Source organism: Staurois parvus, unplaced genomic scaffold, assembly GCF_062004578.1.
Source record: "Staurois parvus isolate SC_StPar_1 unplaced genomic scaffold, SC_StPar_1.0 ptg002086l, whole genome shotgun sequence".
In the NCBI taxonomy this organism is placed as follows: Eukaryota; Metazoa; Chordata; class Amphibia; order Anura; family Ranidae; genus Staurois; species Staurois parvus.
This window is the reverse complement of record NW_028319882.1, coordinates 45,001-58,963: the sequence shown is the minus strand read 5'-3', so window position 1 is coordinate 58,963 and position 13,963 is coordinate 45,001. Positions and strand designations below refer to the sequence as shown.

The 13,963-nt window shown below is 47.5% G+C and overlaps 1 protein-coding gene across 2 annotated transcripts in view; it reads right to left on the bottom strand.

Annotated features, from left to right (window-relative positions):
• Positions 1-391: 391 nt before the first annotated feature.
• LOC149432843 (serine protease inhibitor A6-like) overlaps positions 392-13,963 on the bottom strand; it is a 19,553-nt gene continuing 5,981 nt past the window's right edge. For both annotated transcript variants that reach the window (XM_089664878.1, XM_089664877.1), the window contains exons 2-5: positions 12,907-13,526; positions 8,044-8,311; positions 5,069-5,219; positions 392-666 (exon numbers count right to left, since the gene is read on the bottom strand). In XM_089664878.1, the coding sequence (XP_089521004.1) occupies positions 466-666; positions 5,069-5,219; positions 8,044-8,311; positions 12,907-13,504 (1,218 nt within the window). In that variant the 5' untranslated portion in view covers positions 13,505-13,526 and the 3' untranslated portion in view covers positions 392-465. The remainder of the gene's footprint in view (positions 667-5,068; positions 5,220-8,043; positions 8,312-12,906; positions 13,527-13,963) is intronic.

The following is a 13,963-nucleotide window of genomic DNA, read 5'->3' as shown; positions in this document are numbered from 1 at the left end:
ATACCAATGATGGGGCACTATTCCTCCCACTGACACCAATGATGGGGCACTATTCCTCCCACTGACACCAATGATGGGGCTCTATTCCTCCCCTGACACCAATGATGGGGCACTATTCCTCCCACTGACACCAATGATGGGGCACTATTCCTCCCACTGACACCAATGATGGGACACTATTCCTCCCACTGACACCAATGATGGGGCACTATTCCTCCCACTGACACCAATGATGAGGTTCCCAAAAACTCTGTGGCTGCAATGTTATGCACATGTCTATCAGAGCTCAGTTTGTGACTCCCCCACACCACCCTATTGGTCCCCCATTACCGGCTGGTATCTCTCACTCATTAACACAAAGGCAATCCGGGGGAAAACAACAACACAGAAATTGTTCAGCACATCCCCTTTATTCTCAGCAGGATGGTTTCATTTTGTTCAGCACTTTATATCTGCTTCATCCGATTACTTCCCCGACGACTTGGGGTCCATGAATCGGCCAATCCCGAGGATGGTTTTGGTGACTTTGTGGTACATCATCATGATGAACGGGCGGTTAGCTTTGAACTGGGGGACCTGAGGGGAGACTAAGTTTAATACGGCAGAAGTCGAAGCGCTGTTCGCCATTCCTCTCTCATCCAAGGTGATATAAGATCGGTGGAGAACCTGTCAACACAGAAAAGTCAAGGAATGAACTTAAAAAAGTTAAAAGAATCAAAAATTAAAAAAACAAACCTAAAAAAAAAAGATTTGGGGACTAAGATAAATGAAACATACTAGGAGAGTGGACTTCTGTTAGGAAGAGAGATTGGGGGGGGGGGGGGTGCTAGTAGGGGTGATTGAAGGGATTTGTGCGAGGAGAATTTATTTTTTGGGGGGGTTATTGCTAGCAGAGGGGATATGGGGGGAGGAGATCTCTGCTGAGAGAGTGGATTTCTGTTAGGTAGAGGGATTGGGGGGATTTGTGCTAGGGGGGAAACATTTTTTGGGGGGTTTAGTGCTAGCAGAGGGGATTTGGGGGGGATTTGTACTAGAAGGGGGGAATTGGAGGAGGAATTTGTACTAGGAGAATGGATGTCTGTTAGGAAGAGGGATTTTGGGGGGGGGGCAGGATGTGTGCCAGCAAGGATGGTTGAAGGGATTTGTGCTAGAGGGGGGAATTTTTTTGGGGTGTGTGTGTGTAGTGGGTAGCAGATGGTATTTGGGAAGGATTTGTGCTGAGAAAAAGGGATTGGGGGGGGGGGGGGATTTGTACTAGGACAATAGATTTCTGTTAGGAAGAGTGATTGGGGGGAGGATTTGTGCTAATAGGGATGATTGAAGGGATTTGTATGAGGATGGGAAATTTGGGGGGGGGAGTATTAGTGCTAGCAGAGGGGATTGGGGGTGATTTGTGCTGAGGGAGGGGGATGTGGGGGGATTTGTACTAGAAGGGGAAACTTGGAGGGGGGATTTTTACTAGGAGAGTGGATTTTAGTCAGGAAGAGGGATTTGGGGGGGGGGGGGTTTGTGCTAGTAGGGGTGATTGAAGGGATTTGTGCTAGGAGTGGAAATTTGGGGAGGGGGTGCAGTGCTAGCAGAGGGGATTGGAGGAAGGGAATTTGTGCTGAGGGAGGGGGATTTGGGAGGATTTGCACTAGACGGGGTGATTTGGGGGATTTTGGGGGATTTATACTAGGAGAGTGGATTTCTGTTAGGAAGAGGGATTTGGGAGGGGGAGGAAATTTGTGCTAGTAGGGGTGATTGAAGGGATTTGTGCGAGGAGAGGAAATTTGGGGAGGGGGGAGGATTAGTGCTAGCAGGGGGGATGGGGGGGAGGTGATTTGTGCTGAGGGAGGGGGATTTGGAGGGGATTTGTACAAGAAGGGGAAATTTGGAGGGGGGATTTTTACTAGGAGAGTGGATTTCTGTTATGAAGAGGGATTTGTGCTACTAGGGGTGATTGAAGGGATTTGTCCCAGAAGGGGAACATATTTTTTTACATTTATTTTTTTCGGGGGGGGGGGGGGGGGGGGAATTAGTGCTAGCAGAGGGGATTTGGAGGGATTTGTACTAGAAGGGGGGATTTGGAGTTGGAGGGCGGATTTGTACTAGGAGAGTGGATTACTGTTAGGAAGAAGGATTTGGGGGGTGGAAGGTTTTGTGTGTGTGGGTGTGGAGGTGAGCAGAGAGGGGTGTTTGGGGTGTGGAGGTGAGCAGAGAGGGGTGTTTGGGGTGTGGAGGTGAGCAGAGAGGGGGGTCTGGGATGTAGAGGTGAGCAGAGAGGGGTGTTTGGGATGTGGAGGTGAGCAGAGAGGGGGGGTTGAGGTGTGGAGGTGAGTAGAGAGGGGTGTTTGAGGTGTGGAGGTGAGCAGAGAGGGGTGTTTGAGGTGTGGAGGTGAGCAGAGAGGGGTGTTTGAGGTGTGGAGGTGAGCAGAGAGGGGTGTTTGGGGTGTGGAGGTGAGCAGAGAGGGGTGTTTGAGGTGTGGAGGTGAGCAGAGAGGGGGGTTTGGGGTGTGGAGGTGAGCAGAGAGGGGCTTTTGAGGTGTGGAGGTGAGCAGAGAGGGGGGTTTGGGATGTAGAGGTGAGCAGAGAGGGGTTTCGGATGTGGAGGTGAGCAGAGAGGGGTTTGGGATGGGGGGGGTAGTGGTAGCACAGGGGAATTGGGTGGGATTTGTGCTGAGGGAGTGGAGGTGAGCAGAGAGGGGTGTTTGAGGTGTGGAGGTGAGCAGAGAGGGGCGTTTGGGGTGTGGAGGTGAGCAGAGAGGGGTGTTTGGGGTGTGGAGGTGAGCAGAGAGGGGTGTGGAGGTGAGCAGAGAGGGGTGTTTGGGGTGTGGAGGTGAGCAGAGAGGGGTGTTTGGGGTGTGGAGGTGAGCAGAGAGGGGTGTTTGGGGTGTGGAGGTGAGCAGAGAGGGGTGTTTGAGGTGTGGAGGTGAGCAGAGAGGGGTGTTTGGGGTGTGGAGGTGAGCAGAGAGGGGTGTTTGGGGTATGGAGGTGAGCAGAGAGGGGTGTTTGGGGTGTGGAGGTGAGCAGAGAGGGGTGTTTGGGGTGTGGAGGTGAGCAGAGAGGGGTGTTTGGGGTGTGGAGGTGAGCAGAGAGGGGTGTTTGGGGTGTGGAGGTGAGCAGAGAGGGGTGTTTGGGGTGTGGACGTGAGCAGAGAGGGGTGTTTGGGGTGTGGAGGTGAGCAGAGAGGGGCGTTTGGGGTGTGGCGGTGAGCAGAGAGGGGTGTTTGGGGTGTGGAGGTGAGCAGAGAGGGGCGTTTGGGGTTTGGAGGTGAGCAGAGAGGGGCGTTTGAGGTGTGGAGGTGAGCAGAGAGGGGCGTTTGGGGTGTGGAGGTGAGCAGAGAGGGGCGTTTGGGGTGTGGAGGTGAGCAGAGAGGGGCGTTTGGGGTGTGGAGGTGAGCAGAGAGGGGTGTTTGAGGTGTGGAGGTGAGCAGAGAGGGGTGTTTGGGGTGTGGAGGTGAGCAGAGAGGGGTGTTTGAGGTGTGGAGGTGAGCAGAGAGGGGTGTTTGAGGTGTGGAGGTGAGCAGAGAGGGGTGTTTGGGGTGTGGAGGTGAGCAGAGAGGGGTGTTTGAGGTGTGGAGGTGAGCAGAGAGGGGTGTGGAGGTGAGCAGAGAGGGGTGTTTGAGGTGTGGAGGTGAGCAGAGAGGGGTGTTTGGGGCGTGGAGGTGAGCAGAGAGGGGTGTTTGGGGTGTGGAGGTGAGCAGAGAGGGGTGTTTGAGGTGTGGAGGTGAGCAGAGAGGGGTGTTTGAGGTGTGGAGGTGAGCAGAGAGGGGTGTTTGGGGTGTGGAGGTGAGCAGAGAGGGGTGTGGAGGTGAGCAGAGAGGGGTGTTTGAGGTGTGGAGGTGAGCAGAGAGGGGTGTTTGAGGTGTGGAGGTGAGCAGAGAGGGGTGTTTGGGGTGTGGAGGTGAGCAGAGAGGGGTGTTTGGGGTGTGGAGGTGAGCAGAGAGGGGCGTTTGGGGCGTGGAGGTGAGCAGAGAGGGGTGTTTGGGGTGTGGAGGTGAGCAGAGAGGGGTGTTTGGGGTGTGGAGGTGAGCAGAGAGGGGTGTTTGGGGTGTGGAGGTGAGCAGAGAGGGGTGTTTGGGGTGTGGAGGTGAGCAGAGAGGACCAGCTGCCCGAGTGCTCTATCATCTATGGGCCGTACACAAGGACTTGCAGCTTTTATATACCAGTGACATCACCGATATGGGCGCACGCGGTGTTACTGTTTGGACGCAACTTTTGTATTGCAATTGTTATTATTGTCTGAAATAAACATTTGTACTTTTTTATACATTGGTTATGTTTCCTATTATGGAACACTTAGAGTCCCCTTACCTGTATTCCCATCTCTCCTATAGGGGCACTATTCATCTAACTGACACCAATGATGGGGCACTATTCTTCCCACTGACACCAACAATGGGGCACTATTCTTCCCACTGACACCAATGATGGGGCACTATTCCTCCCACTGACACCAATAATGGGGCACTATTCTTCCCACTGACACCAACAATGGGGCACTATTCCTCCCACTGATACCAATGATGAGGCACTATTCTTCCCACTGACACCAACAATGGGGCACTATTCCTCCCACTGATACCAATGATGGGGCACTATTCTTCCCACTGACACCAACAATGGGGCACTATTCCTCCCACTGATACCAATGATGGGACACTATTCCTCCAACTGACACCGATGATGGGGCACTATTCTTCCCACTGACACCAACAATGGTGCACTATTCCTCCCACTGATACCAATGATGGGGCACTATTCCTCCACTGACACCAATGATGGGACACCATTCCTCCCACTGACACCAATGATGGGGCACCATTCCTCCCACTGACACCAATGATGGGGCACTATTCCTCCCACTGACACCAATGATGGGGCACTATTCCTCCCTCTGACACCAATGATGGGGCACTATTCCTCCCACTGACCACAATCCGGCCCCCCTGAAGCCTGAAGTACAGTAAACTGGCCCTTTGAATGACAAGTCTGGAGCCCCCCCCCCCCCCGCTCTATAGGGATGGCGCCTGTTATAGGATTACCATACTTCATCCACATATTAAATATAAAAGGAAGATACTCACTGAGGAAACGCTGAAATTCTCTTTCTTTGAGATCCCGGAGAAGTCGGCGCTGTTCTCATCGAACATAATCCCGAAGCCCATGTGTAGCAATGCGCGATCCACGTTCACCCGGGTGTTGAAGGTCATTTTGGCTAAGAAGAGTTCCACCAAACTGTGAAGGAAAATACACATCGGTGTCTGTATCAGCGACACCAACCATCCCCCGCTCTCCCAATGAGGCAAAAAAAGTGTTTCAAAGCTACAGGGACCCCATCAGCCAATCAGAATGAGCCGATCTGACCCCATCAGCCAATCAGAATGAGCCGATCTGACCCCATCAGCCAATCAGAATGAGCCGATCTGACCCCATCAGCCAATCAGAATGAGCCGATCTGATCTGATTCTAAGGTTTAAAGCTGAATTGAAGGAAACCAGAGATACGGCGCCTTGAAGAAGTCTTCCTCTTCCTTGACATTTTCACATTTTGTCATGTGACAACCAAAAACGTCAATCCATTATGTTGGGATTTTATGTGATAGACCGACACAGAGTGGCACATCATTGTGAAGTGGAAGGAAAACCTAACCCTGTTTTAAACTTCTTCACAACTTTATCCCTGACCCGTCTGGTGTGTTCCTTGGCCTTCGTGATGCTGTTTCTTCACTAATGTTCTCTAACAAACCTCTGAGGGCTTCACAGAACAGCTGTATTTATACTGAGATCACATGACACACAGGGGGACTCTATGTACTAATAGGGAAATTCTGAAGGCAATCGGTTCCACTAGATTCTAGTTAGGGGTATCAGAGTAAAGGGGCTTTCTTTCAACAATGGCTTTCTTCTTGTCACTCTTCCATAAAGGCCAGATTTGTGGAGTGCACGACTAACAGTTGTCCTGAAGACAGATTCTCCCCCCTGAGCTGTGATCTCTACAGCTCCTCCGGATTTCCCATGGGCCTCTTGGCTGCTTCTCTGATGAACGCTCTCCTTGCCCGGCCGGTCAGTTTAGGTGGATGGCCATGTCTTGGTAGGTTGGCAATTGTGCCGTAATCTTTCCATTTTCAGATGATGGATTGAACACAGTGCTCCGTGAGATGTTCAAAGTTTGGGATTTTTTTTATAACCAAACTCTGCTTTAAACTTCTCCACAACTTTATCCCTGACTTGTATGGTGTGTTCCTTGGCCTTCATGATGCTGTTTGTTCACTAATGTTCTCTAACAAACCTCTGAGGACTTCACAGAACAGCTGTATTTATATTGAGATCACATGACACACAGGGGGACTCTGTTTATTAGGTGAATTCTGAAGGCAATTGGTTCCACTAGATTTTAATTAGGGGTATCAGAGTAAATGGAGCTGAATACAAATGCCGCCACACTTCTCACAGATTTATTGATCACAAATGTTCGAAACAATTTCTCATTTTCTTTCCACTTCACAATTATGTGCCACTTTGTGTCCATCACATCCAATCCCAATAAATACATTGTAACATGACAACATCCGGGGGGTCCAGGGAGAGCGGATATAGTGAATGCAGGGTCCGGGGAGAGCGGATATAGTGAATGCGGGGTCCGGGGAGAGCGGATATAGTGAATGCGGGGTCCGGGGAGAGCGGATATAGTGAATGCGGGGTCCGGGGAGAGCGGATATAGTGAATGCGGGGTCCGGGGAGAGCGGATATAGTGAATGCGGGGTCCTGGGAGAGCGGATATAGTGAATGCGGGGTCCGGGGAGAGCAGATATAGTGAATGCAGGGTCCGGGGAGAGCGGATATAGTGAATGCGGGGTCCGGGGAGAGCGGATATAGTGAATGCGGGGTCCGGGGAGAGCGGATATAGTGAATGCGGGGTGCGGGGAGAGCGGATATAGTGAATGCGGGGTCCGGGGAGAGCGGATATAGTGAACGCGGGGTCCGGGGAGAGCGGATATAGTGAATGCGGGGTCCGGGGAGAGCGGATATAGTGAATGCGGGGTCCAGGGAGAGCGGATATAGTGAATGCGGGTTCTGGGAAGAGCGGATATAGTGAATGCGGGGTCAGGGGAGAGCGGATATAGTGAATGCGGGGTCCGGGGAGAGCGGATGTAGTGAATGCGGGGTCCGGGGAGAGCGGATGTAGTGAATGCGGGGTCCGGGGAGAGCGGATATAGTGAATGCGGGGTCAGGGGAGAGCGGATATAGTGAATGCGGGGTCCGGGGAGAGCGGATGTAGTGAATGCGGGGTCCGGGGAGAGCGGATATAGTGAATGTGGGGTTCGGGGAGAGGGGATATAGTGAATTCGGGGTCCGGGGAGAGCGGATATAGTGAATGCGGGGTCAGGGGAGAGCGGATACAGTGAATGCGGGGTCCGGGGAGAGCAGATATAGTGAATGCGGGGTCCGGGGAGAGCGGATATAGTGAATGCGGGGTCCCAGGAGAGCGGATATAGTGAATGCGGGGTCCGGGTAGAACGGATATAGTGAATGCGGGGTCCGGGGAGAGCAGATATAGTGAATGCGGTTTCCGGGGAGAGCGGATATAGTGAATGCGGGGTCCCAGGAGAGCGGATATAGTGAATGCGGGGTCCGGGTAGAGCGGATATAGTGAATGCGGGGTCCGGGGAGAGCGGATATAGTGAATGCGGGGTCCGGGGAGAGCGGATATAGTGAATGCGGGGTCCGGGGAGAGCGGATACAGTGAATGCCGGGTCCGGGGAGAGCGGATATAGTGAATGCGGGGTCCGGGGAGAGCGGATACAGTGAATGCGGGGTCTGGGGAGAGCGGATATAGTGAATGCGGGGTCCGGGGTTTGTTCCATACAAATCAGTTGCTGTCCTGCCCCCTACAGCCCATAGTGGGTATACCCCGTCACCATCCTTCTGGCGTTGTCAGTTGAACCTGCGTTCACCCAGCAGACATCAGGCTGCACGTTGCACTTTGTACGATCATTTGGCTGATCCCTCTAACAACATTCAAACTGCTGAGTTGTGTTGTAAACAACTGTCATGCATACCTGGTACTCAAGGAGCTCAAGTATTTTTGAATCAGCTGGGGGGTCAGTAATCGCTCCATGCTGAACAGGTCACCCAGTCTCGGTACGATGAGGAGAAGGGCGGTGTCATCGGCGTACGGCATCTCCAGCACATTGACATCCAGCTCTCTGTCCTTGTACGTCTTATAGAGTCCCCTCCGGCGCATCGTTGGCGTTAGGGTTGGTGGCAATCCACTCCCAAATTGTTTTTCCTCTGTATATTGTTCGTCAAACTGTCCTTTCCATTTCCCTGGAGGAACAGAAAAAAAAGTTTCCTTTAAAGGTAAACTATAGTGGTTTGGGATCGTTGTATTCTATAGATATGCGCGGTTCGGTTTGATCCGAATAGAAATATGGACAAAATTGTCATTATTCGGAGATTGAGAGGTATCTGAATTTCTAAACTACAAAAGTGGCAAATTATAAAAAATCTGAAATAACAAAAAGGAAGTTTTGTCAAAAACTTGAATTGAATTCCAAAAGAATTCATAATTGATTTAAAAAAGAATTTTAAATCAAATTCGGAAAAACTAATTTGAACTATAAACATATTGCCGACTATTGCTGATTTCCCTCAAGACTGTGTTAGTGTTAGAATATATTCATCTTCCGAAATTCAGAATAGAATAGAATAGAATAGAAATAATATAACCGTCATTTAAAATTTGATTTTTAAATAGAATAGAATAAAAAAATAAAAGAATATAAATATCTTCCGAAATTCGAATTTCGAAAAGAACAAAATAAAAACAGAATAGAATTGAAAATAAAATAAAAGAATAGAAAATAAAGGAAAAGATAGAATAGAAAATAATAGCACAGAAAAAAAAATAGAATAAAACAGAAAGAATATAGCTGTCTTCCAAAACTTGAATAGAATAGAATGGAATAAAATAGAAATAATGTAACCGTCGTTTAAAATTTGAATTTTAAATAGAATAGAATAAAAAAATAAAAGAATATAGCTATCTTCTCAAATTCGAATTTCGAAAAGAACAGAATAAAAAAAGAATAGAATTGAAAATAAAATAAAAGAATAGAAAATAAAGGAATAGATAGAATAGAAAATAATAGCAGAGAAAAAAATAGAGTAGAATCAAAAAATATAACTGTCTTCCGAAATTTTAATAGAATAGAAAGGAATAAAATAGAAAGAATATTCTTTGTTATAATATGTCTCGAACCCTTCTACAGCATCCTAGGAGTCACACATTCCTTCCTCCATCCCCTCTCCAACTCTTCCCTTTCCTACTCCCCACTTCTACTCAACACCCCCTTCCCCCCTTCCCCCCTTACACTTGTTTTTCTCTTCTCTTTTCCTGACACCCCTCCTCCCCGATTTTGGAGAGAGCACCCCCGGAACCAGATTGTACTATGCCTATATATGAGTATATAAGTCTACATACAGTTTTGTCTTCCTTCTACCATCCAAGCTGTTGCATTTTATATTTTTGTGCTTTTCTCCCCACCTTTACATGGACATCATACCTGTTTCTACTAATTGTCCCGTTCAAATGTCTATGGCTTGTCCCATGCCTATGTTCCCATCCCCTTTATAATTAATAAAATATTTGAACAAGAAAATAGAAAGAATATAACCGTCATTTGAAATTTGCATTTTAAATAGAATAGAATAAAAAAAAATGAAAGAATATAGCCGTCTTCCAAGATTCAAACTTCCAAAAGAATAGGATTTAATACAATAGAATAGAAAGGAACAAAATAAAACAGACTATAATAAAATAGAATAGAAAGGAACAAAATAAAACAGAATATAATAAAATAGAATAGAAAGGAACAAAATAAAACAGAATATAATAAAATAGAATAGAAAGGAAAAAATAAAACAGAATATAATAAAATAGAATAGAATATAAAGGAACAGAACAGAAAATAAAAGAATAGAACAGATTAGAATAGAATCAAATAAAATAGAAATAATAATAGAGCCATTTTCTAAAATTTGAATTTTGAAAAGAATTGAACAAAACATAATGTAATAGAGTAGAAAAGAATAAAATACATTAGAATACAATTGAATAGAATAAAAACCAAAAGTGTGCTAGGGCCCATTTACACTTCTACATTGCAGTAATGTGTGGCGGGACCACCAGGAAAAAAAACCCAAAAAAACAAATAAAGACTATAAAGAAAAATAAGGAGAAAAAAATTATCAAGAGATCCCCGAACTTTCCACTTCTTAATCGGTGATGTAACAGCACTGATTGGCACATTCAAGGCTTTGGACATCTTTATATGTCCTTTTCCATCTTTATAAAGCTTCATTACCTTGTTATGCAGGACTTTTGACAGTTCTTTTCTGCTCCCCATGGCTCAGTATCTAGCCTAGTCAGTGCTTCCATGTAAGAGCTAACAAACTCACTGACTATTTATACACTGACACTAACTGCAATTTAACCACTTGCCTACCAGGCACTTATACCCCCTTCCTTACCAGGCCAATTTTCAGCTTTCAGCGCTGCCGCGCTTTGATTGACAATTGCGCGGTCATGCAACATTGTACCCATATGAAATTTTGATCATTTTTTCCTCACAAATAGAGCTTTCTTTTGGTGGTATTTAATCGCCACTGGGCGCTTTACTTTTTGCGCTATAAATAAAAAAATGCAAAAAATTTGAAAAAAAAAAGTTTCTTTGTTTCTATTATAAAATTTTTCAAACAGGTAATTTTTCAACTTCACTGATGTGCGTTGATGAGGCAGCACTGATGGGCACTGATAGGCGGCACTGATGGGCACTGATAGGCAGCACTAAAGGGCACTCATAGGCAGTACTAATGAGGTGGCACGGATAGGCGGCACTGATAGACAGCACTAATGAGGTGTCACGGATAGGCGGCACTAATATGCAGCACTGATAGGCGGCACTGATAGGTGACACTGATGATGGGTACTGATAGACGGCACTAAATGGGATCACTGCTGGGCACTGACTGGCGGCACTGACTGGCACAACCCCTGGGCACTGACTGGTGGCACTGACTGGCAGCACTGCTGGGCTGCACTGGTGGATGGCACTGGTGGGCAGCACTGGTGGGTGGGCACAGGTGGGTGGCACTGGTGGGCACAGGTGGGTGGGCACAGGTAGGTGGCACTTCTGGGCACAGGTGTGTGACACTGCAGAGTGGCACAGGTGGGTGCACTGCTGGGCACAGGTGGGTGGCACTGCTGGGCACAGGTGGGTGGCACTGGTGGGCACAGGTGGGTGGGCACAGGTAGGTGGCACTTCTGGGCACAGGTGTGTGGCACTGCAGAGTGGCACAGGTGGGTGCACTGCGGGGCACAGGTGGGCGGAACTTGCGGGTGGCACTGCTGGGCACCGATCATCAGGGCACTGATCATCAGTGCCCTGATGATCGGTGCCGATCCCCGCTGTGACAACTGCCGGTTCTCGGCAGTACTTTCCTCACGATCTGACAGTGCAGCCGAGAACCGGCACTTGCATTTCCCTGTGATCAGCGTGTCATTGGACACCGCTGATCACTTGGTAAAAGGCCGCTGTGATTGGCCTTTTACCACATCACGTGATCAGCTGTGATCACAGAGATCGCCGGGTGCGCGCCCCCTGGGGCGCGCAGGAGAGCGCGTTCTGGGGGGACGTCATATGACGTCCACTCAGAACTGGCCGGCCGCAGTGCAGCCGTCATTCGGCTATCTGCGGTCGGCAACTAGTTAAAAAGCCACAAATATGGGACATTAACCTCTAATTGGCATTGTAACCCGTGTGTGTCCCCTTGTGTGTCTGTACCAAGGCCGAACATTCCAGGGGGCGGAGACTTCTGATCCAGGGGCGGAGACTTCTGATCCAGGGGGTGGAGACTTCTGATCCGGGCCATTTGGGTGATTTCTGTTGTTATTATGATTTAAAAAGGAGCCAAACAACCATCTGATAATAAATGGCTTCATATGATCATCATCCTTCAATAAAAGAGCATTTATTGGCAGATCCGTCTGATTTTCAATATCAATGCCAACATTTCACTATTTCTGCCGGGGTATGTAAATGTTTGAGCACAACTGTGTGTATGTGTGTATATGTATGTGATGGGAGTCACTTTGGGTGGGGGGCCCATGGAACACAGCTCACTTTGGACGGGTGGGGAGACCCCCTGCCTCAGCTCCCCATATCCCTCTTATGTGTAAGTCACCCTGTGCCTGTTAGGGGTGCAGGGTGAAATGTTCTGCTATTGAGTAGAGTTGTATATGTGGGGTGTGGGGGGTTGTTCATTGTTTACTGCCATGTGGTCCCATTGTTCTATTGTGTGTCTTGCTTGGGAGCAAACTATTATGGGATGTATGTGTTTGTGTATTGGCTTGGTGGGGGGTGTCTGCTGTGTGTCTCTTGTTACTACATGTATTGCCCCGCCCTGTGTATATATCTTGTATCTGTGTTAAAATAAAGCAGTCTATTTCCTGTATAGTCAGCGGTGGTGTCCGTAGATCTGTGCCTTATACAGGGAGGGGGGGTTGTTCCCTTGAATGTATATATCTTGTGTCTGTGTTAAAATAAAGCAGTCTATCTCCTGGTTTCGTTCGAGAGTGGTGTCAGTGGGCGGTGTTCGGAGGGGGAAGCGGGAGTCTACCGGAAATACCCTAGTGCAGTCAGGGTCCGGTTCCCTTACAATACATATATATATATATATATTGAAATATATTGAATATGGCCAAAATTTTAGTATTTCAAATATATGTCAATATATTTAGGAAGAATATTTTTTAAATATATTTAAAATATATTTTTCTTCCATGTGGGTTGTATCTGTAGTTTCATAACCTCTGTGGCTCCAAAATCTACTTTCCGTCGTCAACAGTAAAATGGACTTACCTTTAAAGACTGCATAATCTATGACATACATCGATGGTTTGTTTTCCAAGTTGCCGGTTATGTTCTGGATCTTATGGTCTGTATTATCGCTCACAATCCTGTTGATTGTCTTCTCAGCATTCTGAGGGTCATTGCTTCTGATGGTGTGAATGGAGGCGTTGTAGTACTTAGTCACACTACGTTTGTATGATGGTAACATATGGACTGACTCTTCTATGAAGATGTCGTTATGAAGCTGGTATTCTACGTCTTTGCTGTCCTGATTTATGGCTTCAAGGAACTTGCTATAGCTGTCATGCAGCTTCTTGTCTGTCTTGGTGTCATCCAGGCCCATGCCTTGAAGAATACCCATGCGAGTTTTTGATCGGGCGCCGAGGGCCAGCATGGAGAGGGTGGTGTAGATGCTGACCGGTGAAATGAATATGTTTAGTGGGGGCCTTTCTGTAAGCGACACTATGCTTTTATAAAGCTTCAAAGCAAAGTCAATTTCCGCTTCGGATATCTCTGAATGATCCCCTTTAGAGTATTGGCCGTGATCTCCATATGATTTCGTAAGGACCAATGAGACGAACAACTGGAGGAGAAGAAGAATCTTCATCTTTCTTTCACGTGTTTCACACCTGTGTAAAAATAAAGGTTTTTTTTTTAGAGTCAGTACCAGAACATTTTGGATCTTATGCCAGTTATCCTGCATATCTCTTGTCATGAAAAGGTCCACCACCGACCATCTCAAGGGGTGCAAGGTCCAGGCTGAAAGATGCATTCTTGCTGCTGATAGCCTGGGCAAAGTAGACTGATAGGGGCTCCCAGGGACCTCGGAAACATTTTTCTTTCCTATCCTATGCTTTGGAAAAGTCTATTTCCCATCCTCAGAGATTTCTGGTCAAATAAATCAGTCCACAGGTCAGTAAACCTTTAACCACTTCAAGGGGGCACTTCCAGGCCTATCTATCTATCTATCTATCTATCTATCTATCTATCTATCTATCTATCTATTATCTATCTATTATCTATCTATCTATCTATCTATCTATCTATCTATCTATCTATTATCTAT